The following is a 15,303-nucleotide window of genomic DNA, read 5'->3' as shown; positions in this document are numbered from 1 at the left end:
GCTACTATCACGTCAGTCCTGTATATTAAAAGTCATTTGACAAAATGACGCACCTTGTCAAGCTCCTCTTACTTTGAAACATGATAGCCGTTTACAGCTGCTTTTCACCAACATGGCTTTTTATTTTTTAAAGGAATAGTTCAACATTTTGGGTAAATAGCCCAATACTTAGATCAGACAACCTGATCTCACAGAATTCCAGGAAATGAACATGGCCCCTCAACTCAAAATCAGCGGCAGTTTTAAGGAATCGCAAAACATTCTGTGATGGGCCCGCAGAAGACTTCCGTGAAATGAACACGGTCCCTTAAGTTAAGGAAAAGGTTGTGGGTGTGCTCACGGATGGGTTTAGGAAAAGAAGAAAGTGACTTTAGGAAACATTAAACGCGGGACACAATTCCCAGTCTCCCGGGTGAAGGTCCTGTGTTTGACCCATCCACCACCCCAACCAGCCTCCTTACGCAGATTTTCGGGCTTTCATACTACTCGCTAGCAAAGTCGCTCCTAATGCTACGTCATCTTGACTCATTGACTTTACATTGGCATTGTTTTCCGTGGTGGCCACGCAGACTTTTTACACATTCCGTGCAACCACCACGTAATGCGTTAACAGTTCGTGATCATTTCACGGAATTCTGTGAGACCAAGCTGGATCAGAGGGCCAGTACATCTCGTGTCTGTGTTAAATATGCAAAAGATATATATATTTAGAGTTAGCATAAACATTGAAAGTGGGAGGGAAAAGATAGCCTGGCTTAGTAAATCTACCTACCAACACTTCAAAAGCAACAACTTGTATTTTCTTTTTCTGTGTACTGATTCAGCAATTAAGATCTGATAAATAGTGAGGTTTAGAGTCTTTATGCCAACTTAAGCTAAATAACTGTTGCCTTTATCTTTTTATTTATCATGTAGACATGAGAGAGGTGTCATCGCAGTGTATTCGCAAAATGTAAAAAAAAAAAAAAAGATCTTGTAAGGAACTTGCCTCTAATAATGCATTTGTGCCCAGAGGTGCTTTTATCAGCCGCTATGATGATGCAAATGCAGGTGACACTAAACAACAACCTTCTCCTGACAACCAGACTTTTTGGAGTGGATGCAAATAACAGTAATTGGCAGCACTGCATAAATATATGTCATACAAATATAAAGATTTGGAGAGAAAAAAAGCTCCAGAAAAGCAGACTGTTATTTGAAATGACAGGAACACTGTGTTGACCATAAAATAAGCAAGAGCACGTCTTGCAACACAGGTGTTTTTCAAAGTTTCTGTTGTCATACTGCAATATAGAAGTAAGTGGTAAATATATTGTTTAGGATTTTTGGTGAAGGGTTGGACTTCAGTGTGTTAGTGCCGAGAAGATGTTGAGAGATATAAAAATATACACATAAGCGAGGACTTAACTAATTTAAAAAAAAAAGTCTTCCATAAGATTAGATTTAAACCTCCAGTGGGTCACACAGTTCGCTGTACTTGGTCTGAAACAGTATACTTGGTTTTAAAGCAGTGTTCGGTGTTGTTGTGTTCGTACTTCAAAAATATTCTCAGCAGAAGACTCCCACCGTGAAAAACAAGATTAGACTGAACTACTTCCTGCGAACACTGAGGGCTTCCTCAGAAAGCAACACAAGTACTGATCCCTCCAGAAGAATCCCTGGCTAAATTTAAACATCAGAGGCCTTAGGGTAGAAAAGAACAATGGGATGCAGGAAACAGAGAGGGGAAAGGGAGGTAAAGGGGATAAGGTGGGAGGAAGGAAGCGATAGAGAGGACTGAAGAGGAAAGAGGAAGGTAAAAGTGTGAAAATGCAGACAGAACACAGATTCGGTGATATTTTGATCTTTGACACACAGATTTAAATTGCAGGTCTTACTTGAACAACTGAAAAGGTATCTCACAGTGTTCTAATATCACTGGTGAATATATCCAAGGTTTGAATAATAAAAACAATCCTAAGTTAGTAGAAATCTCTCAACAAAAAGAAAGCTACGGTATACCTCGAATAAAGCTGGCAGGTAATTTGCACGGCATTGACCCAAGTTGAAGACAAAGTTGTTTATCTCACCTCTGCATCTACTTCGGTGAGCCCTTACAGGGGAAGACATTAAGTTCAGATGAAGTTGGAAGAGATGAGCATCAAAGTTACAATTGACCCAAATTTTTCAAATGAAGGTGCTCAGGGCAAGTCCCTGAAAAATGTGTTCATTTCATCCGGATTCGGTAACAGTGTGAATCTAGTTAAAATGCAAGACAATACTTTCTGAATTAATTAATAGTACACTGAAAAGCAAATTTCTCATTATTTATTGCTCAGTTGTGAATGTTAATTCTTTATTCTCTGGCACAAAGTAGCCCGCAAACCCTCCAAACATAAAGTACTTTTTCTGGCTTTCAGAGGAACATGTTGTGTCCCATTATGGTCCAAAAGTTATTTGTAAGACTTTTTTTTTTTTTAGATTGACAAGAATACACTGTGCTTCTGGAGAAAACACTGCATACCATGAAAAGGATGACATTTGAAGTCATTTAATAGCAGCCCAAACTCTACTTTTATCAGATACTGCTTATACCCAGAGTAAAGTCAAATGACCATGCTGTGGATCACTGCACTGAAGCTCTTACTGTGTAGCTGTGATATGATGAGGTCACAAGTGATTTACGTCACAGGGTTGTTCACAGTTCAAAAAGGCTGGAATGCCATAAACCTCAGTTTTTTTTTTTAACCAAGGTGTTTGCACCCCGCTGTGTTCAAGTTCCACGCTGAACAGTTATTTATAGCATTGTTGTTGAAGTTGTTTCTGGAATTTCCTTGACTGTTTAACATTTCTTGTTGCCTCGCCTTCTCCACAGAGGTATATAATGCAATTTGCATACATACATTTGAATTGCTTGCTTTAATCTTAGGATATGCAAGGTTTGTCACTGGGTTTGATTTAGATGAAAGCTGGATCGATGATTCATCTTTACATTGTTTTCCTGTGTTAAAAATACTCTGAGTGGGAGCTATTTATGAAAAAGCATGTTAAAGGGCACAAACTCCAACACAGTGAGTCCAGTAAGACAAACAATCTGTATTCATTACAAACTAAAATAATTAGCCCAATGGGATGCAATAATTAAAGGTCAAAATCTTGGTCTGACTTTGACAAAGCTTGCAGGAATAATGCATCTTGACACAGCATTCAGGAATTTAAACTTTGAAATGGAGCAACAGCTACCTTATAGCATCAGACAGACTTTGATGAGTCCAACTCTGCTCTGTCTTGGATATGACTGAGGGGGTTTGACCACAGCCCTGCCTGTCACTTTAGAAGGCTAAACCGTATATTTGGATTTAGCCTCGGAGAATGTCTAACTACTGAATGTCCATGTAGTTACTAAAGCTCAACACACCCACCCCAGCCTCTGATGCAAAGAGAGGTGACACTTCACGGCCGAGGCTTTCCACTGCCAAGTCCCACAATGCCTGAAACTATTCCTGATCCCGTCTCTGTACCGCGCATATGGCAACTCCACAAGGTTGTTATCCTGCCTGGCTTTTCACCTGCGCGCAGCACCCCAAGGACTTGGCTCTTGGGCCTTTGTGTTTCCATTCTGAAAAGGGTTGTATCATGAACTGAGTCAGAGGTGTGTTCATGGAAATCCACAAAATCAAAAATCATTTGGTCCTGTAAAACTTGTAAACGAAAGTAACATTGCTCAGAAGCAGACTAAGTTAACCAAGCAGGTACTGTGAGGATACAAATAGTCTTAGCGGACATTTCACAGAATAGGCAGACAAATTCATAAAGTGAAAGGTTGCCAAGTAAGGACTCAAAAACAACCAAAGCAGGCAACACAGAGAAGAAGGCTGAAAAGCTCCAATGAAGAGGCAACACAGTTAATCAGGCAAGAAGTGCTCTCTGGAGAATACCGCCGGAGATCTAATTGACTAATAAGGGGCAGACGTGCCTGCTGGAGACCAATCAGGTGAGTGAAGGCAGGAAACTTTTTGAGGGCAATTGGTGGACAAGTTGCGAAAAGGGTCTAAAATGACAGTTAGTTCAAGAAAAAACTGTATCGACATCTAAATCTAAAGAAAAAGAAAAAGAAGCAAAACCACCTGAAACTATTTCTCAGTGGTGTTAACAGACATGCTTTCTCTACCATCCAGTCATTCAGCACAAGAGTCACTCCAAAGACACGACAGGTGAAAAAAATCTTTATTGTATGTTGCTGCACACACAAAAAAAAACATTTAATTTTTCTAGTTGTTTTGAACGACTGTCTTGCCCGGGTTTTGCTTTTGCTTTGCTGGTAAATGTGTAACTCAAGAGCACAAGAGGGCTCAGTTCAGATCTGTGCAAATCTCTCCAGTGCTGTGTCATATTTATTTTAGCAGCCTAGTAGATAGAGATAGCTGCTGCTGACTGCTGCTCAATAATAGATAACCATTCATTCCTTCAAAAAAAGAAAAGTAAAAACCCGCTCACTATTCATCGTTTTCCTGCAGAGAGTTCTGTGAGGGAAAGATAGAGGAGAATGAAAAGAGAAAGAAACAGAGCCGGAGAGGAAGAGAAAGAATCATGCCGTCTCATCTCCAGGAACACAGTCTGGAGAGCAAAATGCCTCACACCAGTCGACCAGTGTTGGGAGAAAGGGAGTCAATTATTTATCCTGGGGGTCGTTGGGGGAGGAGAGGAAAGATGAAATTGTGTGGTGAGGTTATGTAAAGATGACTCACTCCATGTGACACACACACACACACACACACACACACATTTCATAAAGAATCTTTTTTTCCACCATCTACTCTCTCTTCACCTCCTTCTGTCAATCTTTCCATGGGTGATGAAGTCACGCCATCATGCCCATCATGGTGTTGTGCATTGCACTAACACGCCTGACCAGGCTTTGGTGTAAGCCATTAACCCTTGGATCAGAGGGTTGGTTGTAACACACACACACACACACACACACACACTCACACACACACGCACACACGCACACAATCACCCATAAGACACGAGCTCTGGTCCGTTTCTCTGAACTCTGAAGACTTTGAGACACAGGCAGCAGTGAATGGAAGTATTACCCTGGTAAGTCCTGGCAAGTGACATCCCATTGCTTTCATGCAACAGCCAAACATCTAAGATATTGTGCAGAGCAAGGTCATTATTTTCAATAAAGAATGTGTCAATTTTCTTCTGAGCAGCTGTGCAAGCCGTAGTGGTACACAGTGTTCAGCTTTTCCTTCAGGTTTTGTGGGAAAAGTTCCGCAAATTTAACTTTTAATTTGGTGAACATTCTCAGACATTGAGTAATATGTCAGAGATGGTGGGAACACTAGATACATAAAATAGGGATTGTTTAGATTCCAGTGTAGCATCCTTGTTAGCTTATGAGCTTCATCCTGGACCTTGTACAAACTAGGCATGCACACGTTAGATGTAACGGATGAGTCAGTTGCAAATGTGGAAGTAGCTCAAAGATGTTTAGTTATGTCAATGCAAGCATAAGATTGTTGCTTGCCGTTTGTTTGTATCCCATCTCCTACAGTAGACATGTACTGTATTTCTTGAAACCACAAAAGTAGACCACCCTAACATTAACCATAGTCATAAAGTTTCCCTAAAAATATCAGCTACCTAAACTAAACCAGACCTTAAAGGCTGATAGGTATGACATTCATCATTTTTCTTAGCATGAATGATTCCATCAAAAAAACTCTTCTCTACCCTGCCTGTGACTTTTTAAGCCCTATAAATCTTTATGAACAGGTCATAGATGTATTCTTTTATTTTTGTTAAATGTGTGGTCAAGTACCCCAAAACACCTGAGGTCTGTATTCTTCCAACAATACTCAAACAGGAGTAAAGAGCATATTTGTTGGGGACTATTTTCCGCTGCTGATTAATACACATATGGTGCTGTGGTGGGTATTTACAGCAGCAGGATGGTGTATGTGGGATTGACTCAAAATAAACTACAGTGCCAATGTGCATGGCAATGAAGGAACATGTCACCCAGTGCAATGGTGTGGTTCATTATTGCATTTAAAAAAAAACGTTTTGGAGAAAAACATAGCTTTATGGCACAGAAAGGCTACATGTATATGAGGATTTGGCTCAACAGATGACACAGGATAGTAGAATTAAAGATATTTGTTGTCAATACAAAAAATATATCCTTATCCTAGAGGTGCAAGATCAGTAAATGTGGCCGCTCCGTGTGATGTATGGCTGATTAGCTGCATTTTCAATCCAGTGATTCAGTGATATAAATAGAGAATGTATGTATTACTTTTCACTCGCAGGCCACACTTTAATGTAATCAAATTTAATTATCTGTCACTTAACGGCTTTATGTCAATTACAATCCTAACGTGTATTCATGGCACTCATTAGCCATTTGCAAAAGTTCCTTTCTTGGCTGTTAATCGTTTTCATATGAATTGATGAGGCTCTCACTGCTCTAAATAATATACTGCAGCAGACTCCACATGCTGGCAGGTAATGGGTTTCTTTTATTAGTGAATCAAGCTTTAAATGTGATTCAATCAAGCTCGCCTCGTGGGTTTTTGAGCTTTTGTAAATTTTTTGTTGGCTCAGCACAGCTCTTAAATGCCTCTATAACGGGCTGTGTAAACTACACTGTATCATTCAAAGTCCTTCTAAGAGGTTTTAAACACGTCATTTATCAAAAAAGAGTTACAGTCAAAAACATGAGTCACTTACATATTTAAAAAACTGACTCTTACTGCCATGAATGATTCATTTGGTCTTCTGGTGTAAAAGTGAAACTCATTATTGGGTTTTATTACCTTTCTTTTGTTTTATTACTTTTCAGAATGTGTTGTCTTCTATAATAAACTAAGGAATTTATCCTACAGTGTGTCAGGTAGGGGTTTAATGTTGCCTCCAGTATTGAACATAGAGCAAAGAATATTGAGTGGCCCCATTATTACTATTATTATTATTATTAATAATGTGAACTCCCCAGTTATCTGCCATGTCCTGAGTAGACTTGAAATGACCTAATTTAGAAAACATCCATGTGTCCGTTAATTCTGATGATATTTCTTTTGAAGATTGGCTATATTTTCTCAGTGTGGGGTTAGCCTGGCTTCGTTTGAAGGCATCAAAGTTGCTTTTATCAGCACTAAAGCTCATTCATCAACACATTGGGTCTTGTTTTGGTACCAAAAAAATAAGTGTAATGTGTTTTCTGGAAGTACTATGTGCCACACTATTCCTGGGTCTTTTTTACACTTTGCTTTATGAATACAATAAACAACACATAACGTGTTATTTGGTTATTAGGCAGCTGTTGTTACCTTCTCAATATCTAGATAACATACCCTTAGTAATAATAATAATAATAATACATTTACTTATTTGTATTGCAATTGGAAAACCTATAAAACACATATAGTCAATTCTATTTCCTCTTGTCTGTGCACCTTGAGCTGGACTACTTGTTAATTGATTACCAAAGCTGATCAGTTTGATTGATTCGTCTTCTTTATTGACAAACACTGTATTGTAAATGTAAGACCCAGAAAGTTAACAGCTACAAACTCACACACGCACGATGTACAAACATTTTACTGTACACTGAACAGCACACACACACACACACACACACACACACACACACACACACACACAAGCACATGCACGCGCACACATGCACGCACACACGCATACACACACACACACACACACACACACAAATGTGCACAGGCGTGCGCATACTCACATTATATTACATCATTATGATACATTACAGTGGGTTGCTCTGACTATATGAGCAGTAACACCTATAACAGTATTGTAGGTAAACAGAGAAAGGCAGACTACAGCTGATTACTGAGCTGTTTTTCTTTTTTCCAAGAGAAACCAATATACATAACATACATAGTGAAAAATATGGCAAGCAATAGGAAATAAATTAAATTAAACAATTAGAAAGAAGGAATAACTTTACTGCATGTCCAGAGAGTGTTTACAGCCAGAATGGTTTTAGTTATAGGATAGTTTGATTAAACACCGTGAATGATTGGAGACATGCATCAAAGCTTAAAATTAGATGACAAATCCTTCATTTTTGGGTAGAGAAGACCTTTAATTTCACAGTTTTGGGATGAATGCTGTCCTGATAACCGACAACATCATACTGCAGGTTTTTAGTATGTGTACAAGTGATACTTGTACACATGTGCCGAAGTTAAAACAATTGTGTGCATCTAAGAAAAAGAAGAAAAAAAACGAGCACTGAACTCGCTTGCCTTTAAACCGTTTGTCAGTCGAGATGCAGACTGGAAGATGAGTGGGTTGTACAGAGAGGCTGTGGGCATTAGGAGAAGAAAGAGGACAACCGGGCAGAGCAGAGGGAGAGAAGGAGAGGGGGAGAGGGAGAGAGAGAGAGAGAGAGACAAAAAGAGAAAAAGTAATCTCTCCACACCCAGCCTCATTTTAATTCAAACACAAGTGTCAAACTTTGCCTTTCGCCTTTTTTCTCTCTCTTTCTCTCTTATCCTTCCCTTCTCATCTTACCCCTTCTATTATTCCCTTTCAGTTTTCTCCTCTCATCTCCAGCTGCACCTACAGTTTCTATTACACCAGTGCAACAGAAGAGGAGAGAAGCAGCCAAGTAGGTCCAGCAGCCTCCAGAAAAATATCTGCAATTAAAAGATAAATCCACCCTAAAGCACTTAAAGGTCCTTCTGGTGACACCTTGCATTTCTGGGCCTATTTCATTTATATTGGTAGATATTTCTTCTCTCAGTGGCTAATTGGCCAAACATAGGGTGACAGCATGTTGATATATTGTCCAGCACGGTTACAATGGAGTCTGAATGGAGTTCTCTATCTAAAACATCTCCAGTAAATGTCAGGTTTTGGTGTCAGTGTGAATCAGAGAGCGAGGGCTTTTGTCAGCAACTGCCATTTGTACCGCCATTCAACACTGAGAAATTAATTATGGTCCTCCCCATTTACAGTAATCCCAGCCGACCAGAATGCATTGCAGGTACAAAATGTTGAGTTTTTGTAAAGGAGAGAGACTATGGTCATGTATATGTATATGCCAACCTTTTTCAGAGCAACAAGGTTTCCACTAAAGCATCATGCAACACTCATCAACAACATTATATCCTAATAAACAACACAGAATACAAATAAAGAAACCTTAAAGGATATTCATGGGGGGATCTTTCCTTCAGCGTAAATCCATAAGTGCAATGTGAAATGGGAGGAGCTATTATGGGTGTCCGTGGTTGTGTAAGTATAAGTCCATTTAATTTTTTCTAATAGACAATGACCCCAGTTACATTAGTCTTGAGCCGATCCGCTTTCAAGAAAGCTATGTGCCAATCTGCCTTTGAGACTCTGGAGACAGCAATGAGTTATGTGAAGGAGATTAAAAAAAAATTGTCCAACTCGCAGGTCATTATTGGATTCATTGTTGCGTGTTGTTAGCTAACAAGAGCTAAACTGTTATTGTTTTAACCAGGGTGCGATTTGTGAAGAAAGCACAAATTGCACTCTGGTTAAAACATGCAAAAATTAAATACCCCTTTCAATACCATGGATATAGCCACTCTGCCAGCCATGCAAAAACACTGATTATTGAACTTCAATATTCAATGGATAATAATCTCAGAATTAAATAGCATAAATGTGATGTCAACACTAAACACACAGCTTTCAGGCCGCGGAGTGGAGGTCACTTAACGGTGAAAATTAAATCCGTTCACCCAGAAAACGCTTGTTTGTTCATCATAAGTGTTTTAATCCAAACCACAATCTTTTTTTCTAAACTTAACAAGTCGGGCCTAAACCTAACTGTCATTGCCGCATCACGCTCACTTTTTCTGGCTTAACTAACTACCATGGCCCCTAAAAGCACTGGCATCTAGTGGTGCCTGTAGCCAGCTCGCAGTCACCTATTGGCTGGTGGTTGGTGTCCCGGAGCTCTGGCTAAATACAACCAGCAACTGCCACTCAGATAATAATAATAATAATAATAATAATAATAATAATAATAATAATAATAATAATAATAAATACATTTATTTGACTTGACAGTTTTGGTTAAATAGATACAACGAACAGACTAGGTACATCAGACTAGGTACATTACAGAAGGCTTGTTTCATGTGGATGTGCCAACAGTGTTGTTCTTGTTACTTGGAATTCCTCAATTGTTATCTGGCCAAAAGTGCAAAGGTAAAGGGCAACTGAAAGTGTCTTAAATCTCATCTGGAATATTAGACCATTAGCGGTATTGTGTATTTATGTTTTTATGATTGGGTGGTCCCGATTCTTTGCACAGGCAAGCGTACATGCTAACCGCACTATAATCTCTGGTGGTAACAATGTGCCAACTACAATGCTGCAATGTGCCAGCAAAATGCAAAGAAGAAGGAAAAGAAAAAGAGAACTTGGATGTAAAAGAAGGCAGATTTATAATATTAAAACTAATCTACTGATTTTTATAAAGGAAAGAAATACATTCATCATGCTTGTTAGACATCACGGCTACAAACAATCAGTTTTGGTAAAGAACACTGAATACATGCACAGATACATGTCACTAAAACGGCAACTTTTTAAATGTCAAATGTCCATTAACAGCTCTATAATCAAGGTCTTTTTTTAATTTGCATTCTAACTTTTTGTGAGTATACTTCTCCAGTGTGAACACTCTACTTCTTCTGTACTCAAATCCTGCTCAGATTTAATATGGACTTTAGTATGGAATTAGGACAGAGCATGTCTTAGAGAAAAAGTCTACAATGACATAGAGCAAAATATTTGCGTAAACTAGTAAAGTAATAAAGAATGGCAAAACTTCTAAGGATGAACTTTCATTGGAAGCTTGGTGATTTTGGTTTTCAACATAAGACCCCTCAATAAAAAAAAAACAAGATGTCAAAACTCCTTTACTTTTAATAAAAAAGGATTACAAATGTAATTTAGCCTTGACATTTAGCACTGACACAATCAGAAAGTGTATCTCACTGTTTTCTTGTATAAGAGTCTTGTTCACATACACATATAGCAAACTCTCAAAGGATTTAGTTAGATATTACTCTCTTTTAGGAGCTGGATTTAGGGTGGATTTAACTTTTAATAAGCACTTCAGAAAACTAACATCAAACAGTTTTCTCCATGAACTCTTAAAGCACTTTATCCTGTATCTTTTTAAATAATGCATCATGTACCGATAAACGATCCCATTTAATGCAGCACTTTGGACAAAACTTACATCTGTTTTGTCCCTGAGATATTCTCTCTGAGTTGTATATTTGCCCTCAAACCAAGACATGTCAAAGAATAAATTACAAGACGTCCTGTGAATCGTGTACGTCTTTCTCAAACACTGGCACAGAAACATGTGAAATACCTTTGAAAGCTCATATCTAACCTTGCTAAATTGAAGAAAAGAAAACACAAAGCAAAGGATAAACACATAACACATAGCCACATGTTACTCTAAGAAGGCTGTCTGTGTTGGTAGCTTTCATTTCTTCTGCATGACATTTTTTTTTGTTTAGATGGTGTTCAATATGAGCTTACACTCATTGTCTCAATCTTTGTTAAACCCCCGAGCGCTGAAACTGTTTTTTCCACAAGCATCTATTTACAATGAATTATGCCTCTGAACCACTGACAAGCTCCCAATTGATCTATACTTCCTGATAAAATGTTCAATAACCTATCGTTGCCAGGCAACAAATACAATTCTGGCAGAGAAGAGTTTCTCCCCCCCAAAAAGTGGAAACTGAAATGTTTAGAGGTTTTCTATAGTTGCGGACTTCTCAATGTCACAACACTCATTAATAAAAGAGTTTGGGCCGTCCCGGCAGTGGAGAGCAGCGGTGTGAGACAAAAAACAAACACATCGTCCTGTAGGACATGTCAGCCATAAAACGTGTTGAAAGCAAACAACTAAATACTGTCACTTCTGTCATTATAAGCATGGTTCCAAGGGGAATGACAAATAGAAATCACAACATCCAATCAGTGCTGCAGACTGGTAATCCTTGGGATGTGGGGGCCCACGCATGACCAGAGGTTTGGGCTAAAGGCAGAGCGAGCTTGCTGTTGTTTCACAGCTGGTAATCTGCTTAGCACTAAGATAAAAGAGATCTTCCATTGCTTCTCCATCAGCGGGCCCCAGAGGGAGATCAGGCATTCTTGCTATCATATTTTGTGAAGATGAGTGAGTCAAACATCACATTTCTGCACCAAAACATGATAAATACACCAGTAATTTCCTTCTTGACCCCTCCAGAATTTTATTATTTCACTGTCTCTTCTCGTTAGATCTTTTTCTCTGACATGTCAGAGAAATCAGTCTGTGTTGCTTGTAAATGAGTTTTGGGTAATGCCCGCAATTGAAAAGGTTGCTGTCCACAGATGAATGTGGACGGGTCACTTCATCTGCAAACTGACACAACAGTCAATCGGGAGGAAATGTGACTCTGACAATAATGACATGTCCAACAGCCAATGAATAAAAACTAAACAAATTGATACAAAGGCCCCTGCCTACTGTAGAGTGATGACCATGTGGACTGCAGCCATACAGTTTTGACAGAAATGACATTTGTTTCATGCGCAAATAGTAAACCACCATTAGATGTCTGGTTTGTTCATGCCTTGTATTAATGCCTGACTGGAAGTCAGCTTTAGGATTTGCAGCCAAATCACAAGAACATCGGATGGTTAACCTTTTCTGCCTTATGAGATACTATGGTCACTGCTGCGTGTTCATTCACAACAAGTGCATCTAAGCAGCTGATAATGACTCCACATCTACAGTCTTTCAAGCCGTTTTTTTCCTTTTCTTCTATTATCTAAAGCCTGCATTAATTCCAAGCTGGGAAAACCCATATTACACTGCAGTGGTTTAATAGTTCTTTATCCAATTTTGTTTTCCGTTGCCTGGTCTGTCTTTGCCTTTACTCAGAGGGTATATGTGCTGATTGTAAAACATCATCCATTATGAGTAACCTTTGAATTAAGTATTTTAAGTAGGCCAGGCTTTGCTAGCTCTCTGTGTCGAAGAGTTTATCTTTTTTCTATTGCAGCATGGGAAGTACAAAAAATAGAAGCACGAAACCTATTTTTCTGTTGTTTTTTTGTTTGCAGTCCACAGCACTTAAAAGTGTGTTCCAGTGATGATCCAGGCAGTGGAAGATAATCATACAGAGCTCACAAAATACACCACTGACAATTAATTGTTTGATGCTGTCGGCAAAAGTGAAAGCAAATGAGCAAATAGGAAATTAACATCCCATATCATAATATGTACAGACTCTTCAATATGAAGATGGATTCACAAAGTCCCATTAACTGTGGCTCTTGTCTAGATTCAAATGGTCGCAATTTTCACCAACACACTGAAGTAGTCTCAACAAAACATACTGGAGATTAAAAAGCCGGCAATGGGTCTCCAGAAAGACCATTTGTCAGGCTATTCGTCCAGTTTGTGTCCCTTCATATAAATGTCTGTTTGGTCAGTTTTGTCTTCACAGTAGCATTGTGTTGTAGTTTCAGGATTTATCCTTATATAAAAAACCAGGCCATGTTGTCCTTGAATTAAACAGCGGGGTAAGAGGGAATGGGGTTTGTGATTGTACCTGTTGTACTCAGACAGAAAAGTCCAGACACTATTTTTTTGTAGTCACAAATCATGTCTTCCTTGTTTTTTCTCTTGCACTAAATATGCATTGAATCCCCTCCAAGAGGCATTTCACTAGCAAGGACCCCACCACAACCATCCTGTAGCAAATATGTAAAGGTTTAATAAAATGAAGATGGATGGATGAACGAATACAAAGAAGGTGATAAACGCAGGGGGAGGATGTTGACTGGTTAAGCCTGTCCGGGACAGATGTATGAAGACTGGAAAGGAAGGGACTCCGGAGTCCCCCAATGTGTCTCAGACAGTACCTGGAGACTGGATTGAATAGGATGGGATATATAGGGATGAGCAGGGGGATGGATGGGGTCATGGGTAAATGCATGAGGGGGAGGGATGGGGTTGGGATGAGGGGGATGGGAATGGAGTGGTGGGGTTTGATTAGTAAGCCTTCCAAGTGGTTAGAGGTGTGGTTGGAGTGTGTCCATGCTCCCCAACCTAAGTTTACTGGTTAACATTTAGTTTGAATCAATTTGCTTAATGGTGTGATGTCTGTCCACTGAATGAAGGAGGGACCTGGTAACTACTGAGGCCACAGAGATACAAAAATGGCCACAGTGATTGTTAAATACTGGTGAAGTGGTTTAGATTTCCAAGGTATGAGAGTAAAACAGTGGCGTAAAGATGACAGCCTCCTCGTTCAAACTGTACACGTGTCGAATATTTCATACTGGCTCGCTCCCCTGTGTCGTTACACAGATTCAGTAGGAGACTGGTCATCAATGTTGTGCCTCATCGACTGAACACTGGTCAGGATTTTCTTCTGGTGTCCGGCTAAAGACACTCCAATCCTCTGAAGATCTCTGGGAGAAAAAACACAGAGAGAGGTATGGCTATGAGGTTGCAGCATCTTCACAAAAAAAGTAATGTTAACAGAAACCTTTAAAAGGTGCTATTTGTAGTTTTTTTAAACACCAATAAAGAATTATTACATTCATCATGAGTGTTGCGTGAATTGGAATAAAAGAGGCAAAGGTGATGTAAAATTTAGAGCACAGCAAGAATATGCTGGCTGTTTCTGGCTGGTTTGATGAAATAATAAAGTAGTAGTCTATGATTAATTAATCATTTCCAGAGAGAAAGATGTAAATGTTTCACGTAATTCCCTCTCAACTTTTTAAATGTACAGATACATTTTTTAAAACTCCTTTCAGAATTAAAAAGGAGAACAGAAATATCTTATTTTTAACAATTTAAATGTTGTTTTAAATGTATATTCGTAAATGCACACTAAACAGTGAGGTAAAATACAATGTATCATACATAAATATTTAGCCTATATAAGATAATATATGGGCAGATGTCTCTTCATAGGATCTAACATGGGCTTGGATTTTAAAATACAATTTAACTCAGGCAACACACCACAAATTGCTGTAGCAAAGTGTAATTTTGTTTCAAAACTAAGAAAAATGTGTTCAGGAAGGTTTACCACCCATTTTATCCCTTAATAATGGCACACAGCACGTGGCTCTATCTGCACTGGAACTATGTTGAAGTATACTTAATTAATTCCTGTGGGGAAACTCATCATCTTCAGTGGGGCTCGAAAGTTTGGGCTCCCCAGGTAAAAAATTGTATTAATGTGCATTAAGAAGCCAAGA

The 15,303-nt window shown here is 38.9% G+C and overlaps 1 protein-coding gene across 1 annotated transcript in view; it reads right to left on the bottom strand.

Moving 5' to 3' along the window:
• Positions 1 to 7,484: 7,484 nt before the first annotated feature.
• The window catches only part of LOC116695270 (ephrin type-B receptor 1), a 96,038-nt gene continuing 88,219 nt past the window's right edge, over positions 7,485 to 15,303 (bottom strand). Inside the window, exon 20 of the mRNA XM_032525401.1 lies at positions 7,485 to 14,502. Within this exon, the coding sequence (XP_032381292.1) occupies positions 14,391 to 14,502 (112 nt within the window). The 3' untranslated portion in view covers positions 7,485 to 14,390. The remainder of the gene's footprint in view (positions 14,503 to 15,303) is intronic.

The sequence above is a fragment of the Etheostoma spectabile genome, chromosome 9 (genome assembly GCF_008692095.1).
Source record: "Etheostoma spectabile isolate EspeVRDwgs_2016 chromosome 9, UIUC_Espe_1.0, whole genome shotgun sequence".
In the NCBI taxonomy this organism is placed as follows: Eukaryota; Metazoa; Chordata; class Actinopteri; order Perciformes; family Percidae; genus Etheostoma; species Etheostoma spectabile.
The sequence above is the reverse complement of the archived record's forward strand: the minus strand, read 5'-3'. Positions and strand labels throughout refer to the sequence as shown.